This window comes from Mangifera indica, chromosome 6 (assembly GCF_011075055.1).
Source record: "Mangifera indica cultivar Alphonso chromosome 6, CATAS_Mindica_2.1, whole genome shotgun sequence".
NCBI lineage: Eukaryota > Viridiplantae > Streptophyta > Magnoliopsida > Sapindales > Anacardiaceae > Mangifera > Mangifera indica.
In genome coordinates this window covers 13748906-13769808 of record NC_058142.1, presented here as the reverse complement: position 1 = coordinate 13769808, position 20903 = coordinate 13748906, and the positions used below count along the sequence as shown (strand labels likewise).

Here is a 20903-nt window from a genome sequence, read left to right as displayed (position 1 = left end):
TGTCATGCTTCTGCAGCCCCTCTGGACTTCTTTCACTTCTTGTTGTCTACAGGTGCTGACATTCTGTGTGCTTTCTTACATCTTGCTGTCTGGATGCTGGGCCCCTTCTGCATTATTCAGATGCTGCCCTGGCATATGTGGTGCATCTGTCTCGCTTGCTGGTTGATAGCTTTCTCTAGCTCAGTTCCCAGATTCTGCCTTCAGGTTCTTCTTGGCATGGAATTGGCCTCAGTGCAACTGGTCATAGGTGATTGCTTCTCCTTCTGCTCTTGGACTGAAATTCATTAAGATTTTTCCATTGGTTTAAAGAATTATCTTTATGGCCTTTATAATGGGGTCTAGAACACTAACTCTCTTGTAGATATGATTAATGAGTGTTGTCTTTCTCTTGAACCCTATCATTATAGGAATTTTGATAGATATTCAAAAAGAGTCGATATTAGATTATTTTAATTGTAAGCGTGGAGCTTGTGTTTTCCTCTAGTTTTGGTCTACTATCCTTGTCCAATGGACAGGATGAACTTAGTTTGTTTTTGGGACCTCATTTGTAGGCCCGTTTTTTTAGTTTAATATAAATTTACTTACCAAAAAAAAAGGTGTTCCGAATAATTATTCCCTTATCTCATTTTTTAAACAATGTTTTCATACTTAAACTAGGTATTGGTCCTATAAAGAGATTGTTTCATTATCTTTTTTTGTCCAATTGGCTGAATCAGACGATATGTACATTACTTTGTCAATAGAAAATTTTATATAGAACTATATAACAAAAATTTTAACTTAACGGGTACTAAATTTAAGAAATTTTCTTTCACAAATAGGGTATAACAAGGAAATAGCAGTTACATTTATACATGACTTCTGATGATAAAAAAACTACACAATATTGACACCACCCATGACCTGGCAGCAATCAATTAGACTACCCACCCTAGTATAAATTTATAGCAGAAGAAAGAATGTTTTAACACATGTTATGGGCAAATAATAATGAACAGTTGATATATACCATCTTCGTTTATTCATTTCTTCTTCTCAGCTGATCTACTTTGGGGAAGTGTCCCGAACACCCAATCCCATAGGGAAGATGTGATTCCGAATCCCTTATCTTGGATTCTAAAGTGATGATTCAAGTGATATTTCTGCAAAATGCAAGCAATAGATAAATTATCATGCATTTGGATTCAGCAGTTGGAGCCATAGGAAAAAGCAAAAGATCATTTACAGACACCAAGGGTTGGACTTTAATAATATCAGAAAATCTACCCTTTAATTTCATTCTGAGTGATTTTAAGCTAAAATGGGCAAGAGGTAATCTTTCAGCAATGCAAGATATGCACCATTCTTACCTTGAGGTGTTTAGGTACTCCACTTGAGGGCTGACCATGGTGCAGGTAGTAATGGGTACAATCATACATCACATAGCCAAGTAAACCGCCTCCAAATAGTGCTGGAGTTGTTGATGGAGTTGCTAGAAGCTTTACAAAATTCCATAACTGGCAGGGATGGGAAATGAAGAGAAAATAAGCAAAAGATATGCACTTTACTCCCATTAATATATGTACAAAGAGTTACTTCCAATGTTCCAATTATTGGAATTCAAACACAAATTTAAATTATGGGTGGATTTTCATGTTAAGGATAGTAAAAATAGCAAATCATAAATGTACCTGCCCTGTTTTAAGATCAGTTCTTCAAGGAATTTTCTAATCATATGCTCTATGAAACATATTTTAGTATAGAGACTGAATTGAATTCCTCAAATGGTAAAAGAATATATGTTACCAAGTCTTAACATGTATTCATAGGGCTTTGTCAAGAAGAAAGCTAAATAATATTTATTTCTTACCATTTTAATAGTATTAACACAATTTCTTTGCATACAAAGAGAACCCTTACAAGTTTAATAAAGTTCTATTCTAAGATCTACAGCCTTTGATATGGTAACATAATGCCTATTGATTGCATCATTTGGTAAGGTTTGTGTAGACTAAAATACCAATAGAATCATTTAACAACTTATTGGTTTAATGTGATACATTTGGTAGTGTCATGCATGGAACAAACAACATTATTAGGAAAAAGTTGTCATCCAAGTCATGGTAACAATAGTCAGAAAACAACAATATACAAATTTACCCTAGTACAATAATTATTATGAAATAAGGCAAAAACTACATACCGGTACACATAAAACAGCTGTTGCAGCAGGGGGGAAAACAAGCCTTAGGCCATCCATAGGATGCTTATGATGGCAACCATGAATAAGATAATGAAAAGTATTACCCCTGCAAGTTCTAACAAATTTAGGGTGCTAGGTAAAGCACAAACAGAGCATAAATGCCCTAATTGTGACTCAAAATAAAAATGAAAATGCATTAGTTCATTTAAAAGTTTTTATACGTAAGCCACAGAAATAAAGAGAATTAGAGCAAAAACCAACCAATAGCTCTTTGTTTTGATGTGGAAAAGGAAACGATGCAAAGTGTATTCCATCAATGTCCAAACAAAAATGCCAAAAATCACCATTTCTGCTATCTCTAGAAATGTATGGCCCATTCTTACAGACATGGAGATGCAGTAGAATACAACTGGCAGCCAAATGACTGGAATTGCCCACCAGACAGTGCGAGTCAAGAACTGTTCCAGGCAAAGGTGAGATACGTTATTTCAGAAGAGGAATTATTATATTATATTTTATGAATGAGCGCATGAACATAAGTAGGAAAATGCTATGTATGAAGAAAGAGGCTATACCTCCCAAAAGTCACTTTCAAAAAATCGAGGGCCTTCCCTCGTAGGAATTGGCTGGTGAACCCATTCCTCATATGCTTCTCCAAGATGACCAACCTGTGATATGCTCTCTCAAAGATAAAAATCAGTACTTAAACAAGGTGTAATACCAACAAAGTAAACTTAGCATCAAAGAAAAAGTTAATAACATATGGAAGATAGATATGCTATAAAAGTGAAAAAGAAACGAAAGAAAATAAAAGAAGGGGGCCAGGCCCAATCCAAGAAAAGAAGAAATCAGAAAAATGAACAATTAATTCTGAACAGTGGACTAAATTAAGGGAAAGGAAGCTAAACTAACAAAATCAAACAGTTTTTAGTAAACTACAGCAGCGACCATAAGAGCAAATTCTGTTCATCAGTTTAACTGTCTCCAATCCAAAATAACATTACTGAAGAAACAAAGTATAATTTGATCTAAGGTCATAGGGTAATAATAAACCTTAAAGCTAGTTACAGTCAGCCACATAAGAATAACTCCTTACATTTGATGTTGATTATATACTAAAATTTTAACTGATCAATAGTAAAATAGCTTCCAAATACATATAGCATTTTGAAGCATAGGCGGACCTAAACTTTTGAAAAGCATTTCTTTCTTTTTCTAAACCTGCTTGAATTTGCACGTGAATCAACAGTATGATTAAAGAGATGATTTGGAACTTGGCTGGTTCATAGTTGATATAATGATAAAAAATTGAGAAAAATATAAAATACACAGTAACGGTAACTTAATCACAAGTTAAACAAGATGCTCAGTGTAGTTATCTTTCCTTTTTGCGATAAATAGGTGATAAAGCTGATGTAGATGTAAGTTAATTTTTTACGCAGAATCACTACAGCACGAGCCTGTAGGCTCCTCATTATAATTAATGCTTCTATGTATACAAGTGTTTCCACACACATACATACCGTTTAGTATGAACAATAAAATCATTATCAACCATCCAAGAGTTGTTTCCTCAAAATTTTTATGATTATGTAATATTTCTATTCATAAATATCATCAATCATTAAAAACACAATAATACAAGTATATATCACAATTAGTTATAGATATTTGGCTCAAAACAAATACCATCAAGGACATGTGACTTTACAAGAAAGAAGTAAAAGCAATTCAAATCTACCTGGAAGACAAGAGGTTTGTTTAAATCGACAATGAATTCCGGGGCAACCATCTTGGCAACTTACTATACAACTGAAATCACACATAAAAAACACAAATGATTAAGTAGAAAATAAGCAAAATCAACACACAAATCACCCCCTTAAAAAAATTTCCATTAGCATAACATGCAATGAAACTTCACTTTTCCAAATCTCCTAGAGACATTACCGACTACTCGCAAGTTTAACTTAAGTTCTGATTAAAATTGTATGTCTTAATGTTCACTCTTTTTCCTGTTTTAAAAAAGAAAGACCTTACTTGAAAACAACGCATACCATCAAATAATGATTCTACAAAAAGACATCCATTCGACCATTTAAATAGTTCTCATGGATCGGTGGCCCCATGGAATCAAAACTAAAAGTTCCAGTGACACAACTTTTAACATTGACTCTTCAACAATGAGGAACATTTAACTGCACAACATTTGTCTTCAAACACAAATGACTAGTGTCGAGTGCTTATCACCATCTGCTACAGCTCAATTCTGCCTAATTCAAACATTCAATCACGGAACAACGAAATCTTCATTTCAGTTCCATGGAATTCGAAAAGCGTAACACTTCCAACGAAACAGAATGTAAACAACGGAGTTAAAAAGAAACAAATTCAAACAACTAATCCGAAACGATTCAAAACGTAGATCAACGATAAATTAAAAAACAGACAAAATGAACAAACCGAGTACAATGCGGGTCGGATCTGAATCCAAACACGAGAGCTTCGTTATCTTTAAAGGTGACGCAACCGCCGTCAAGCCACCGCGACAAGGACAAGGGTAGTGTCAGAGACGAAAGTTTGCGCTACAGGATTTTCTCTCTTGAAGTAGTGAAGTCCTAGGATGAGAGTTTTGGAGATACAATAGTGAAGAAGTGATTTGGTGCTTGTACTTTTAACGAGCATAGGACGTTTGGGGATCCGGAATCAATTAAGAGAATCAAGCCAGCAGATGTTCACATTGGATTTTAACAATTGCCAGTCTGGCACTTTTCAGAGACAGCTAGACATCGACTTTATTTTGAGGAAAGCAGAGTGAATGGAAGTCATACGTGTCAGCAGGTTTCGAGCTGACGCGGCGGGATGTTATTGGACGAAAGGGCCGTAAGTTTCTGTTCTTGGAGGACTACGGTACCTACCGTGTAGACGATTCCTCGTAGAGAACAGTCAGCAGTCAACGCTACTCCTCCTTCGTTCTCTTGAAAGTAGTTAACCTAACGGCCTAACGGGAAAAATTTTGGGTACAAATATCATTTTAGTCCAATAAAACTCAGACAGTGTTTTCGACCATATTAGTTATGGTTCAATCCAAAATGACTTTAATTTAGCTCCAAGTTCAGATTAAAAAAATGTTTGGATGGAACTTGAATAATATGAACTAAATTCAATCATGATTGAGTGAATTGATGATGTCAGTATAATTGTTAATATCTTACAATACACTATGCATATCTTATGATATAATATAAAACAATAAAACTATGTATACCCACTTTAGGTACATAAATATATACACATTTATATGTGTTATCATGTGATTTGATGATTTTGAATTAGGAATAAAACAATAACCAATCATATGATGACACATATGAGTGTGTATATATTTGTGTACCCAAAATGGGTATACATAGTATTGCTCAATATAAAATATGTTAAAAATAATATTTATCATAAAATATATCAATCAATATAATATTATGGAAATATCATATAATAAGATACGTGTTTTAAAATATAATATATATTACTGATATAAATCGACCATCTTTTTAGAAAAATAATGAAATAATAGAGATGTATATAAAATTTTAAATTTTTAAAAGTATTTGTGATATTTTTTAAGATAATGATATGATAATTAGAAATTTTTGTTATTATTTTTTTAAAATGTATCCTATTATATGTATGATACTCGATATATAATATAAAAAATTTAATTTTTGATATACAATATGTTATATGTTCAACTACTATAGATGTCATAGGCAAAACTGAAGCTCAACTCAAATAAATTGAACCCAATTTGGCGAAATAGAAGCGAAGTGAAATATATATTACGGGTAAGCATAGGTGATACGGGTAAGTATAGGTGAAGACGGGGAAGTTTGGATAATATAATGTGTATCAATTAAGAGAAAAATATATACGGCGACAACATTTAATGGTAGAAGCAAGCGGTCATTGGCGATAATTGCTTGTTAGCCACTTGTTAGGCCATGTTTTACATCTTCATAACACATTTTAATTGTGTTTACTGTTTTCCTATTCGCAATCAAACAATTTAATTTAGGTAATCCACAAAAATATTTAGAGTAATCAACGTTTTCCAGGAGAGGTTTGATGCAAAAATAATTTTTCACTTGTAAATGGTATAAATAATAATTTCTCATTTAAATAGTAATTTTGTTAATGTAAAATTTTGAATAAAATATCGAAAACTTAATTTTGTGTTAATAAAAAAGGGAAAATTAATTAAAATAGACACCTAATTTGCCACTTAAACTTTTTTTTGGTAAGATTTCTCAACTTTTACCTTTTTGAGCAAATGGTATTTTTTATTCCAAAAATACCCTTCATCCTATTTTTTTTATTTACAATAGTTTTCATAGATTAAACTTTTATATTTCAGAGTATATGGATTAAACTTATTTTTTTATAATAAATAAGATGTACAGATGAAAAACGGATTAATTTAGGATGTAATAATTGATATTTATATATCTTTATACCTTTACAGAATGATAAACATAAAACGGTGCGTTTTTCGAGCGAGTGTAAAAATGTGAGAAGGTGTAAAGGAGTGTATGAAAATGTGAAGGGGTGCATAAAAGTCTGAAAGAGGTGCATCAACTTCGAAGGGGTGCGTGAAATCGTAAAAGGATGCGTCAACTCCGAAGGGGTGTGTTAACTCAAAAGGGGTGCGTGAAATTGTAAAAGGGTGCGTCATTCTCTTAAGGGATGCGTGAAATCTTAAAAGGATATATCATTCTTTTAAGGGGTGTGTGAAATCTTAAAAGAGTGCATCAACCTCTGAAGGAATGCGTGAAAGGGTGCAACATTTTGAAAGGATGTGTCATAACTTGAAGGGATGCGTGAAATCGTAAAAGGGTGCGTCATTCTCTTAAGGGGTGCGTGAAATCTTAAAAGGATATGTCATTCTCTTAAAGGGTGCGTGAAATCTTAAAAGAGTGCATCAACCTCTGAAGGGATGCGTGAAAGGGTGCAACATTTTGAAAGGATGCGTCATAACCTGAAGGAGTGCGTAAAAGGGTGCAGCAACGCTAAAAGAGTACGTGAAAGTATAAAGGGGTGCATGAAACTATAAAGGGGTGTCTGAAATTGTAAAAGGGTGCGTGAAACTGTAAACAAGTACGTAAAACTGTGAAAGAGTGCGTGAAAGTGTGAAGAGGTGCGTAAAAGTGTGAAGGGGTATATAAAAATATGAAGGAGTACATGAAAATATAAAAATGTGTATAATAATAATAATAATAATAATAATAATAATAATAATATATAATATAATATAAATAGAAGTTATATAATATATGTAATATATTATATACCTTTTGCATTTATATATATATATATATATAATTAATATAATATATATATATAATATAATATATATTTTTTATATTTCATGCACTCGCATCCTTCCACGCACTCACACCCTTTCACGCATCCCTTTACACACCCGCAACCCTTCCTGCACCCTTTCACGCACCATTTCTAAATTGCTACATCCTTCCACATACCCGTACCCCTTCACGCACCCACACCCACACCCTTTCACACACCCTTTCTAAATTGTCGCATCCTTCTACACACCCACATCCCTTCACGCACCCTTTTCAAATTGTTGCACCCTTTCATGCACTCGTACCTATATCCTTTCTTGCACCCTTCCACGTACCCGCACCCTTCCACGTACCCGCACCCTTTCACGCACCCTTTCAAACATGTCGCACCTTCCACGCACTCACACCCGTTCACGCACCCCGTCAACGTTGTTGCATTCTTCTACGTACCGCACCTTTTCACGTACCATTTCGTACATTTTCACACCTGCTTGAAGAATCACACTGTTTTGAGAAAACACTTAGTATATCTATCATTTTGTAATTGTATAAAAGTATATAAGAATAAATTATTATATAAAAAATTAATCTTATTTATTGCAAAAAAATTAAACTTAATGCGTATCCTCTAAAATATAAGAGATTAATCTATAAAAATTGCTATAAAAGCTACTGTAAACGCTGAGATATAAGATAAGAGGTATTTTTAGAATGAAAAATATGATTTGCTTAAAAAGGTAAAAGTTAAAAACTAAAAATTTTTGTCAAAAAAAGTTTACACGACAAACTGACTACTTATTTTAATTAATTTCTCATAAAAAAGCCATAAAACTTATTCTTATCTAAGATATAGTGAAATTTTAAAGTTATATCCTCTAACTTTAGAAAATTTAAACTCTCGTCTATGAGCGAATTTCTTTAATAGTTTTTATTAATGAAAGGGGTATTTTAATAAAATTGTCGCGTTAATTTTAAAATAAAAACGGAATTAAAAAATGTATTAAAAAAGTGTTTATTAAAACAAAATTCTGAAAAAAATTAAATATGCATCACTCTGTAAATTTACATACAATGCATCGGCAAACGACGCGTGTCAAGTGTTTAAATTCAAACTACGTTTTTGGCGCCTTTGAGCAGCACGTTAATCTCTGATGGACGGCATGGAACAATCAAAATGGGACACATTGAAAAAGTGTAAGTTTTTTAAAAAAGTCGGTGGCTCATTTTGCCACACTTGGACACAGTGCGTTCTGTTGGTTTTAAATGTGCCATGATTATTGATATCAATGGTTAACAATTTTTGGGCAAAGATCAACGGCCACGGATGAACAAAGGATAAATTAGTCAATACAAAAGTGACACGTGCAAGGCAGTTTTGTCATTAGAAAAGATGTTGAAAAAAATCAATGAAAAATCGACACGTGTGGAATTACGTTTAAATGCAATATGCAGGAAAATGAACGAAAGTTTCTATTCTTTTGCTTTACAAGTGAGTTCTCTGTGGATTTCGAGTGTTTTGTGTGTTGATTCATCGAATGATTGCTGACAACGACGTATGAATGACGACAAGAGTTTCAATGACATTTACAAGGGCAAACGAAGTAGTGTTTGCACAAAGAACGACGAACGATAATAACATAAACGAAATACTATCACTGATTTTCCCAGCAATAACATCGACGACAACTGTGCCAGTATTCCTTGGGTTGTTTAAGCATGAAAGACGATGCAGACTACATCTATTAAGGGATTTAGCACTTAATACTTTATTTTTTACATGCATTTGATGTCATGTAGTTCCTTTGTTTCCATAATTAATTTTTCCCAAATTTTTTTAAGCTGCTAATTTTCCCCTAATATTTCCTGTATACAAAGAATGACCATCCCCACTATGACAAGTCAGTTTGCAAGGTTTCTGTTTGCACCAGCTTCATCTTCCAGTCAACACCCAAGTGTATGTGCAGCTCAAAACATCTTCATCTTCCTCTTTTATATATATATGTGTATATATATATATGTGTGTGTATATATATATACACACATATATATATCTTTTTTCACATTTTGATGGCTTATAATTGTTGTACCAATAGGTTGAATTTTTCAATTTTTTTTTCCACAGGTATTAACAACCCATAATTGCATAAAGCCTCAAGCCATCCAAGCCAATAGAAGAGTGGAGAAGCAAAAAATGTGCCCACTGAACATTTTAATGTTTTTGTTCATTACTCGTGTACATTTTTTTTGCCATGGATGATGTTTCTTTTTTCTATCAAAATCTTAGAACACTATAGTGTTTTGGGATGAGTACAATAACAATTTTAGTCTTTATTTTGTTCACTATCAGATATGTCAATCAATAAAGTTGCAGATGTTTATATTGCAGTTGCAGTGCTGTATTATTAGTAACTGTTGATATATGGAATTTGACCTGTTGATATCTGTTGGTTATTGTTATTGTGATGTCTTCTGTTGGATATTGCTTTTTGGTGTAACTGGTTATTGCATAATCCAGTATGAAGATGGTTATGTAAATTGCAAACTGTCTGGGTTTTGTTATTGTTTAAATGTTCTCTAGCTTGTCTGTTTGAACTTTGCATATTTTCATGTTGACTTCAAGTTGTTTATGGTATTGTGAGCACATGTAACATTTCTATTGAAATCAACATGTTCCTGCTTGTTTGTGTTTAGTTTGCATATTTATATATGCAATTACATTGATTTCCAGATTCACTAGAATTCTGAACTAGAATTCTGGTTCTGCATGAAACAGCTTCCAGATTATTACAAGTGTTGGAGTTTATAGGTTTCATGCTTATTCTGCAGGTGTTTTGCATGACTCAGCTTCCAATCATAATTCTGCACGAATTCTAATAGGATAAAGTAATATGTAAAAATTTGTCTGCAAAATTATTAGAATTCATTAGAATTAGCCCTTCCAATGTACTGGAATCCATCATAAACTAATCAAATAAAACAGCATAAAAATGCATTGAAGGGTATTTTTGCCATTTTAATTGGGAGGAGGTAAAAATGTCATTTCAATCTTTCCCTTATAGAAACCATTAATGGAATTTTCTCATGAGTAGGAGTTTGGATTTTTTAAAGTTTGAGGGTATTAGTTTGGTATTTGACTATATCTTTCGTGGGATCAAGTGTTTTGGCCTAATAAAAATTAATTGACTCTGCAAACTTTGGGCTCAATGCACAAAAATATTTTTATTTAGTTATGAAAATATTCTTTCATTCTCTTGGTATTCTCTCTTTCAAACTCTCTCGTGCTCTCTCTCTATAATTGCAAAAAACAAGACCTACCAACCGGCCTTCTTGCTAAATTCTGGTTGTCATTCACGACAGCGACTGTTCTGTCTAATATTGCTAACTTTAAACTCATCTTTTTCAACAATTTATATCTTCCTTTTATCTATCATATAAAACTCAATATCATCATTTTGTCACAATCGACCACCTCAAGATTCATGACTGTGAATCCTTTCCACCACTTCGTGACCTTGGGTCATCATCTCTATTGCCACTATCACTACTCATCATCCCCATCACCTTCCATTTGTTGTCCTTATGAAGTCTGGTTTGTATTCATTGATTGGTGTTAATTGGGTTTGAGTTGAGTTTTGTTTGATTGAAATTAGAACAGAGTTGTTATAGTGATAAAACTTATTCTGGCTATGATATGCAACGAAGATTGTTTGTTCTGAATCAAACAGGAATATACTTATTTTTACTAAATTTATCCAACTTGTGGTGTGGATAAAACCCCTTACGATACTTATTAATTCTCTGCCCTTTTAACAAAGCAACAACTACCTATTTATAATAGCAATTGAAACTAACGATGCTAATTATTCTCAACAAATTGAACCAAGTCTACCATATCCTAGAATTCCTAAAATGAAGTAATCTTAATAGCAGCACCAATATCTCTTGTAATGGAATATCTCTTGTAACGACTAATAGTCAAGTCAATCCCTTATCTTCAGAGCTTCAACTGTGGCTTTAATCTTGGTACTTGGGATTTGATCTCCTCCTCTTTGTAGGTCTAACATATAGATGTGGTCAGTTGGAGTTTGACTATGGTTTGATTTTTATCGAAGAAGCTAATTGGTTTGTCATGATTTTGTGCACAGGTGTTTGATAATAAGTGAATGAGGAGCTTTTTGTTCATTGTACCAAAGGTGTTTGTTTTATGGGAAATTGAAATTGTTACCCTTATTTTAATCCGTGTATACATAAATACCACCTATCTTAAAGCTTAAACAAATATACCACAACAGTAATAAACTTCTCCAAAATACCCTTCTTTAATCTTTTATGCAGAGATTCTTTTTTTTTTTCTCTGTAACTTTTTCTCTCTTCTTTCAAGTGATAAAAAAATCATACAGAGAGATCCTCTCTCTTCTTCGTCATCTTAAAAAACAAAAGAAAAAAGGAAAAAACTGAATTCTTCAGATTAAGAATTTTTCAAAGTAAGGATTTAAAAAAAAAGAGCAACCCACAAAAACTCAATCACATACACTTTATACCTTAGAAAAAATGATGATCGAAGAAGATCATTTAGTAGTATTTAACTGAAAAAAAATAAAAAATTGGCATTTAAGGATTTAACTTAAAAAAAATTCTTAGCATTTAACTTTGAAAAAAAAATGATTGGCGTGAAAGCTGCCAAGGTAATAACGCCAACCCTTATTTTAACCATTATATATTATATATTATAATATATAATATTATAATATTATATTATATATTATAATATATAAATATTATATAATATAATATATTATAATTATAAAATATATAAATATTATATAATATAATATATTATAATTATAACATAATTATAATATAATTATAATTATATAATATATTATATATTATAACGTAATTATAATATAATTATAATTATATAATATATTATTAATAAGGGTCGGCGTCAACGCCAAAGGTTAGTGTTGACGCTAACCCTGATTTTAACCATATAATATAATATATTATATATTATATAATTATATAATATAATTATAATTAAATGGTGGATGTCAACCATTTTTTTACTATTATTTATAATTTTTTGGACATAAAATTATTATATTATATTTTCACCAGTCTTAGAATTCTCACAAATAACCATAAAATATATTATATTATATCAACATGGAGTTCAACATTTTCATAGTTTGGACATGAAATTCAATTATTACGACCAACTTCCAAATCATCATTGACTTGAGATTTGTACGCTCTAAAACAGAGCATTTTGATAATTAAACGCTCTCCATATTTGTAAGGATTCGATCTCTATCAATTAGATTGATAAAAAACATTTTATCTATCTTTAACAATATTAGGAGTAACTTTATCTAAGGTAAATTTATTATAATGCTTGCAATAGCCTACATGTCTCACACCTTATTGATTTGGGAAAATAGAGAGAGATGTTGACTTTCTTATATTTATTACAATTCTGCGTTCTTCAGTAAGTTGTAATTTATCCACACATTGTCAATAATTTTTGAATTTCTTATGTCGGACAAGATAAAAAATTATTGAAGTCCAATAATCTGGTAATGACCTTAGTAATCCAGATATCTTCTCATTTTTAGTTAATTTTATGTCTTTGTCTTTTAAATCATAATATCTCTCATGCATGACACCAAGATGAGTGAAAAGGTTGTGCACTAGATTTATCTTATAGTGTAAATAGTAGTCCTTAGTCAACATGTTCACCTTATAGATGACCAACAAATAGAGAACAATAATTAATATGTGCAAAACAATATAAATATTTACTTTAAACAAAATATATATTTTTGTTTAAATATAAATAAGTTAAGCCAAAATAAAAAATGTATTTTTAAAATATAAATAAATTAAGCCAAAATTCAATAATAAGGCGTCGCCAACCCCTTATTTTTTCTAAATCTTTCCAGCCAAAATCAGCTTTCTAACAGTTTTTTCTATTTTAAAATTTAACCAATTGGCTAATCAACAATATTATCAAAATTGTAATATTTAACAATATGTTGATTTACTTAATTGAATTCCGATAAAATTAATTGAAGTGATTTAGAATGAATCCAAATTGATATAATTTTGGTACAATACAATACACATACATTTATGCTACCTTACCTATTGTCCTACCATTATTTCGTCTCTGCAAATCCAACAAGTTTCGTCAGCCAATTGCTCAATAAAATTTTTTCTCGTGCAAAGTATAGATCTCTCTTTTGTGGTATGTTTAAGATAGATGTGATATATATATATATATATATATATATATATATATATATATATATATAATATTAAGACATGTTTCACGTGAATACTATTGCTAAAATGCATCCCTGCAAGTCAATTTATTCTCTACAATATTCTACTGCAATATTCCTTCATGCTTCTACAATAAAATTTAGCAAAAATTTAGGGTAGGCCCACCCTTGTAAAAGCTAAAAGAAAATTGGTATAAAAAAAAGGTTGGCGTGTTAGCTTTAATTTAGGGTGGGCCCACCCTTGTATAAATTAAGAGATTGTTGGTGTATACGCCAACCCTTTTTTTATTTGTTTTTTATTGCAGATCGCCAACTCCTTTTCCCACCCTTTAATTATTCTTCTGAATCTTTATTGTTATGCAGAGTTTTTTAAAAAAGTATTTCCAGATGAAATAATGAATCCTGACATAAAGTTGAATTATTGACATGAATAGTACATAATTTTATTAAGGAATGCATGAATGTAGAGTATCCTAAATTATATATATGAATAATTCACTGACATGAATAGTGCATTTACTTTAATAATTCACTGGCTGCCATGTCTCAATAATTCACTGGAGCGTTTTGCTTGACTGGAAATATATATGTGCAAGTGTTTTCATTTTTTTCCCATTAAAGTTTTTAGTTGCTTGCTTCCAATATTTCCCACAAAAGTGTTTAGTTGCTTGGTCCAGGTTATTTTCTCGTTCAGAAGAAAATCCAGCAAATAGCTTCATCGAACATCGATACTATCAGCGTAATGGCAGGAAGACAGGTTAGGATTCGTTATATCAAATTTAATAATATATATTTTCAAAGGTTTTTTTTTTGGGTTGGATTAATATGATCAAAGATTTTTGTGGATTAGATTATGTAGTTTAGCATAATTTACCAATTTTGTCCTTTTTCATTTTTCATTGACAACAATTTTTGTGGGTTTGGCGCATTTAGTTTAGTTATTTATTTATTAATGGTTTTTTTTTTCCTTTTTGAGTGGAATTTTATGAATTTTGATTTCGTTTCACTACAGAAGTAAATTAGTTAATGGTTTAAGCTAAGGAAACAATTTTATAATTTGTGTCTATGCTTGAGGAAAATGAAGTTAGTTTGTTGGGGGTTCGAATTTTGCATTTAGTTAGTTTTTATTTTTCTTTCAGAATTAAATTATTCTTTCTCTCTGTATTGAGAATATAAATTATTTCTTGATTGACTTTAGTTGTATGAAATTTAAGTTCGTTCAGCGTGCATTTTCTAAAGATACATATGTTTAATTATGACTAATATAAAACCTTTCATTAATGTACTTTAAGGAATTAATATATATTTTTAGGCATTTGCAATCAACCATTAAGAGGGGGCGTATAGATTCCACGATGCATATAGATTCCTTGTGCACATGTCACTTTGGACAAAAATGGACACTATTACTATAATTAGGAATAAACTAACATTTACTCAAAGAGCCATTTTTCGGACAACTTGTTTTGGACATTTATTAGATTTGACGGAGCCACGATTCAGTGTCGTTTTTATTCAAGCAATGTTATTACGTATGATCAACTGCGGGAACCCAGACAAGGAAATGTGGATTAGAATAAATGGTGTTGAATTTTGAATTAGCTCTGTTGAGTTTGCACTCGTGACTGGTTTGATTTTCGGGGAGAACATGGACGTGTCCAATTACGTTGATTGCACGGATACGCCTCAATTGAGAGAGAAATACTTCCCGAACATTCACAAGTTGTTGTCTTATGGGGAGATCGAGCAAGCATTTGACAATAAAGTTTGGGGAGACAATGATGATGACATAGTGAAGTTTGCGGTATTGTATTACGCATTTACAAGATTATTAGGGGCAGACAACAAAACTAAAGTACCTGATCATTTTTTGCATTTAGCGAACAATTTAGATGCATTTAGTCGATACCCATGGGAAAAACTGACATGGAATAAAACAGTTGACTTGATACGAAAAGGTATACATAACAAATATCAATATTGTGTTGAACATTACCCACCGTACACAAGTCTGCTCCCACTTCTCAGTTACATTATTTTGGGATACCCAATTGCTTTTCAAGTAAGTATCATATAATAGATAAAGTTTACATTTATATTGAGTATTGTAAATACTAACCATAAATGTTGTACATTGTGTAGTATTGGATTTATAAGACGATTCAAAATCTATCGCCTTATATCCGTTTGGAAACAAATGATTGAATCCCCCGTATCCTAAAATGGAAAACAATTGTACTACCTACATGGGATGACATATCGATACTTTGGGATGCTTCTCTGGTATGTTGCTAATTTATATTTTATTATTCTGTTTTGTATTTCAATAAATTTTATAAATTTCTTTCACGTTCTAGGAGGATATTACAACTGTATTACATCCGACCGAGATTGAGCGTTACTTTGAGTGGTATATTTGATCTTTGGAGTTTATGAAAGAACACACACCATCTATGCATTCAGACGATGATGATGCCATCCAGTCGAACCGTCCTATTGTCTTTCAGACAGCCCTCAGAGGGTCTTCATCATCTTCTAGTACTTCCGTACGAATTTCTTTATCATGAGGTGCTAGACCCATGGTTCCTAGGACGTTTTATATTGGACATACATCTCTTCCATAGGTGTCATCTTCCCGCACAACATACCCTCACCAGTCACATAGGGACACACCTAATATACCTATTTCCCTACCACGGAGGTCTACTTCCTATGCCTCCCATTCTCGAGAGCACTAGATAAACAAGCCTGTAAGACGGTCTATGAAACATCATACAGTGGTGTTTTATACGACCATCTTCAACAAATATTAATGGAACATGGAAGAGGCATCAACTCTCAGATGTAGTAATAATTAGACCAGCACGGTACAATGATACGCGTGAAGTGGGAGCGATAGTCATTAGCGTTTTGTGAGGAGATACAATCATATTGGTGATAACAAATATCGATGTTTCAAGGGGAGATACAAGACCAATGACAACAATAACAATTGACGTTTTCGAGGGAGTTATAGGACCTATGGCAATAATAAACATCAATGTTTCGGGGGGAGTTACAAGACTAATGATAACAACAAACATCGATGTTTCGAGGGAAGTTACAAGACCAATGACAATAACAAACATCGATGTTTTGAGGGGAGATGCAAGACCAATGGCAATAACAAACATCGAAGCTACGAGGGGAGATGCAGGAAAAAATGACATCATTAAATAATCGAATTGTAGGACTTGAGGATTCTTATGTTCAAACATCAGAATTAGTACAAGTTATTATCCATCATACTTAATTTTTATTTTCAATTAATTGTATTACTTAATTTTTATTTTCAATTGCTTAATTATAAAATAATGATAAAAATAAATTTGTTAACTTTTTCCAGTTAGACGAATCATCAGACGATGATGTCCAACAACAAGTGCAGGAGTAACCAACAATTGTTCAGAAGCCGATGACAACTAAAAAGTGTCAGCTTTCGGATGTGTACTACAAAAAGGGAAATAGTTGGTAAGTCTATTCACAAATTCAAATAAGAGAAAAAAGAACAAATAGCCCATAACTGAATGTCGTCATCTATACCCGCGATTGGCTTAGTCCTATTTAGAGTTCACATTATAGTATCATCAAGCGTCAGATAAAGAGACTCGACATGTCTTCCTTAGGGGACCATCCGAAACGATCGCCTATATGCCCAAACCATGGTGGACCCAAATTGTAACACTGGGGCAATGGTTAGAAAACACGGTATGTACCATTCCTTTGTATTTATTCATATTAGTTATCACGTTCAACTTATGATGTGATTTATTTGTGTACATAGCATATCGAAGCTTTTATGGGTATACTCTGTAAATCTTATCCAGATGGTAACTAGATGACTGTTTCAACCCAGTTTGTTAGACTTTTTCACAGTGTTACAGTGAGTTTAAACAGTTGGGTGCAAATATGGAATGACCCATGTTTTTTCTAGATCAAATTAATGGTATCTCATGCCTTCGGACAATTGAATTATTTTGGCCATAGAGTAGTGTTGACAAGGTGGTGTACAACTGTAAGTTATTTAGGATAAAATTGATTATTGGTACTTATTTCTCTTCATTGGTCGGCAAGTATTCATTCCGCTCAACTTTGACAACCAACATTGGGTATGTGGCATATTGGATATCAATGATTGGAAGTTGTATATATACAACTCTACCCAATATACTAATAGCTTAGAGAGGGTGAAGAAGTTATTGATGCCATTTGGGACACTGACACACCTAATGAAGGTGAGTAATTTCTATACATTAAAGGGAATTCAACCACCAGATGCTCCACTGACATTACAATACAGGTGTACTTGTGATGTGCCAAAACAGGATGTTGAAAGTAGAGACTGTGGCATTTTTTTACTCATGTTTATGGAATACCTTGCCCAAGATTAGCCATTTAATTTCACATCGACACATTCCAGGAGCTTAAGAAAGCACGTGGCTACAACCATATTCCAAGGAAGGGCCCTCAGTAAGTATTTAGTGTTTATGAGTTTATTTATATGTTAGCAAACTTTACTAAATTGGTTGTATTTATTAAATTCAATTGGATTGTGAAAATGCAGACTTTGAGGATTTCGATTAAGGCATAGATGGATGGGCATGCATATGAATTGGATGTCATTTTATTATTGTTTGAAAGGTGTATTTTATTATTGTTTGAATGATGTCATTTTATTATTTTTTGTATGGTGTATTTTATTATTGTATGAATGATGTCATTTTATTATTGTTTGTATAGTGAATTTATTATTGTTTTATTGAAACACGGTATGGGAAAAAATTCAAATATAAACATAAAATTGATAGGCTAACAAATATATGTTGAGGTAATTCTATTCAACTATTTTGATCCATTGTTCCTGGGTTCTTAAGCTCCAAATTATGACAGTACGTACGTAATATATTGAAAGACTCTTCCGAAGATCCTTGTAGTGCATTTATTGCATATGTTTTGGCATGCCATGCTTGCGTGTGGGATATGTCAATTCGATACCTATCTACCATGTTTGAAATAATTTCCTTTGGACGATAAATACGATCAACCACAAACATTGACTTAAGTATGTTACCTAACGATTCTACACCAGCTTGCCTGTGATGTGGCAATATTTGATCTTGCAAACAAGTGTGGGTCTCATCCATACGTCGTAAGACCTAATAGTCTCTGTCTTGCTCTCTCGTCGCTTGTGCCTGTCATTTACATTGTGGGTGTACGCACTTAAGCTCATACCGTATGTTATTGGAGTGACCAACTTTTTATTGAATTCCTGTCTCTAAGGCATACGTTCAAAATAATGCTCTCAATTCTACCTTGGAGTTATAAAAACCCATTACTTGTAAATAGTTGCCTCTTTGTGTTGCTCGGTTAGTAATACCTGCATTCTCAACATCAACAGCAGGCTCATGAACCCATTGAAATGGATTTGGATTATGGATGTGACTTAGATATGCTCCAATATTCATAAAGCCATGACGTCTTGTGCTACATTCAACCCTATTATAACAAACATAACTTTGACTTCTGCTAACGTCTTGGCTCAGAACATCGTATATGTCATCATCAAACCCCGAGAATTCTTCGTCTTCATCATCATTATCATCATCCTCTTCCTCCTTATTACTTTCTACTTTATAATCCTTATCTATATTGTCATCATTATCATCATCAATACCATAATTCCTACCAAACTCTTGAAAACTTTGTGGATGTGCCCATTCATCTGTCAGATGATTTTCCCTTTCTTCCTCATGAACATCTTCACCTTGTTGATTGTCCCTTCCGTCAATTTGACTCTCAATAACAAAAAGTTTTATGTATCCTTGTGAACTTCTTGCTACAACCATAAAAAACTCCATATCATCATCGTCTACAATCTCTATTGGACCCATATCACCTAGTGTAAATATGCGCACATTTGATTGACTTCGATCGAGTCTTAGACGATAGCTGATTCTTGTAATAAATCTTTCAAAATTAACATTTGTTTCAATACAAATCCCTTTCTCATTCCCACCAACATATCTTGCGACATTATCATCACCTTCAACCCATTGGCCCCCATAGTGAATCTTAAATGCAGTTTTTTCCATCCTGACTAAAAATAAACCTAAAAAACATAAAAACTCCAAATTACACTACTTTACCATTTTTTCAAATTAAGCCCCAAATGCAATACCAATGCAATCAAGCTTTATATATACGTATTTACAACACATTAAACTATCATATCATTAGTTGATCAACAAAAATTTATCAAGGCAAGACAATAAAAAACATGAAAAAAATGACAGTGGCAATATTATAATTTTTTATGTAACTCTCTGTCAAGACAAGGAAAACAATACACACAGAAACTCCAAATTGGAATAAACAAGCATAAAAAATAAAAAAATTGAGTGCAATGGAAGAAAAAAAATAAACTCACTAGGACCAGGGGGCTTGGTGTTAACGCTAAGGGTTGGCGTCATCTAGAATCTTTTTTGGGTTGTATTTTGGTATTTTATAACTATTACAACAACATTAAACAATAATAACAACTTTAAACAATAGAAACAACATGAAATAATAACTTTAAACAATCTAACAACATGAAATCATAATAAAGTTAAATTTTACATGAAGTTATTATGAACATGAATATACCATACTTATTATATTTTCAATTATTTATAAATAAAACACATAACATACAGGGTTAAGTCAATACTCACCTAAACGTGGATGATTTTGCTATGAAGTCTTTGCAACAGATGTTAATTCTCTTAATAAATTTAGCAATTTTCGTCTCTCCCTCCCTTATGTCCAAGTTGAATTTTTTATAATGGATTTCTCATGGGTTTTATTATGCAATCACATGTCTTCTTCCTTCCATTAATACCAATATTTTATTGTCATGTTGTTGGGATTTCTTCCTCAGTTGAGGAAGAAGAGAAAACAAGTTACAGAGGAAAACAGAGATTCTCTGTATAGGTCATTTCAAGAGAGGTATTTTGGAGAAGTAAATTACTATTGGCGTCAACCATTTAATTATAA

The 20903-nt window shown here is 32.3% G+C and overlaps 1 protein-coding gene across 1 annotated transcript; it reads right to left on the bottom strand.

Annotated features, from left to right (window-relative positions):
* Window positions 1-780: 780 nt before the first annotated feature.
* Window positions 781-4881, bottom strand: LOC123218441 (dihydroceramide fatty acyl 2-hydroxylase FAH1-like). Its single transcript, XM_044639900.1, has 7 exons — window positions 4646-4881; window positions 3924-3994; window positions 2758-2850; window positions 2444-2640; window positions 2183-2288; window positions 1350-1496; window positions 781-1142 (listed from the first exon to the last, which is right to left on the bottom strand). Exons 2-7 carry the CDS (start codon window positions 3972-3974, stop codon window positions 1023-1025), a joined length of 714 nt encoding a protein of 237 aa, XP_044495835.1. The 5' UTR covers window positions 3975-3994; window positions 4646-4881; the 3' UTR covers window positions 781-1022.
* Between the last annotated feature and the right edge of the window lie 16022 nt (window positions 4882-20903).

What these genes read in the sequence shown, in the direction of transcription:
- LOC123218441 (XM_044639900.1), bottom strand. Translation starts at nt 3,974, where the DNA reads ATGGTTGCCCCGGAATTCATTGTCGATTTAAACAAACCTCTTGTCTTC. An exon ending in TTGAAAGTGACTTTTGGGAG is followed by an intron (nt 2,641 to 2,757) that starts GTATAGCCTCTT and finishes TGCCTGGAACAG; the next exon opens with TTCTTGACTCGCACTGTCTG. An exon ending in GAGTACCTAAACACCTCAAG is followed by an intron (nt 1,143 to 1,349) that starts GTAAGAATGGTG and finishes TGCATTTTGCAG; the next exon opens with AAATATCACTTGAATCATCA.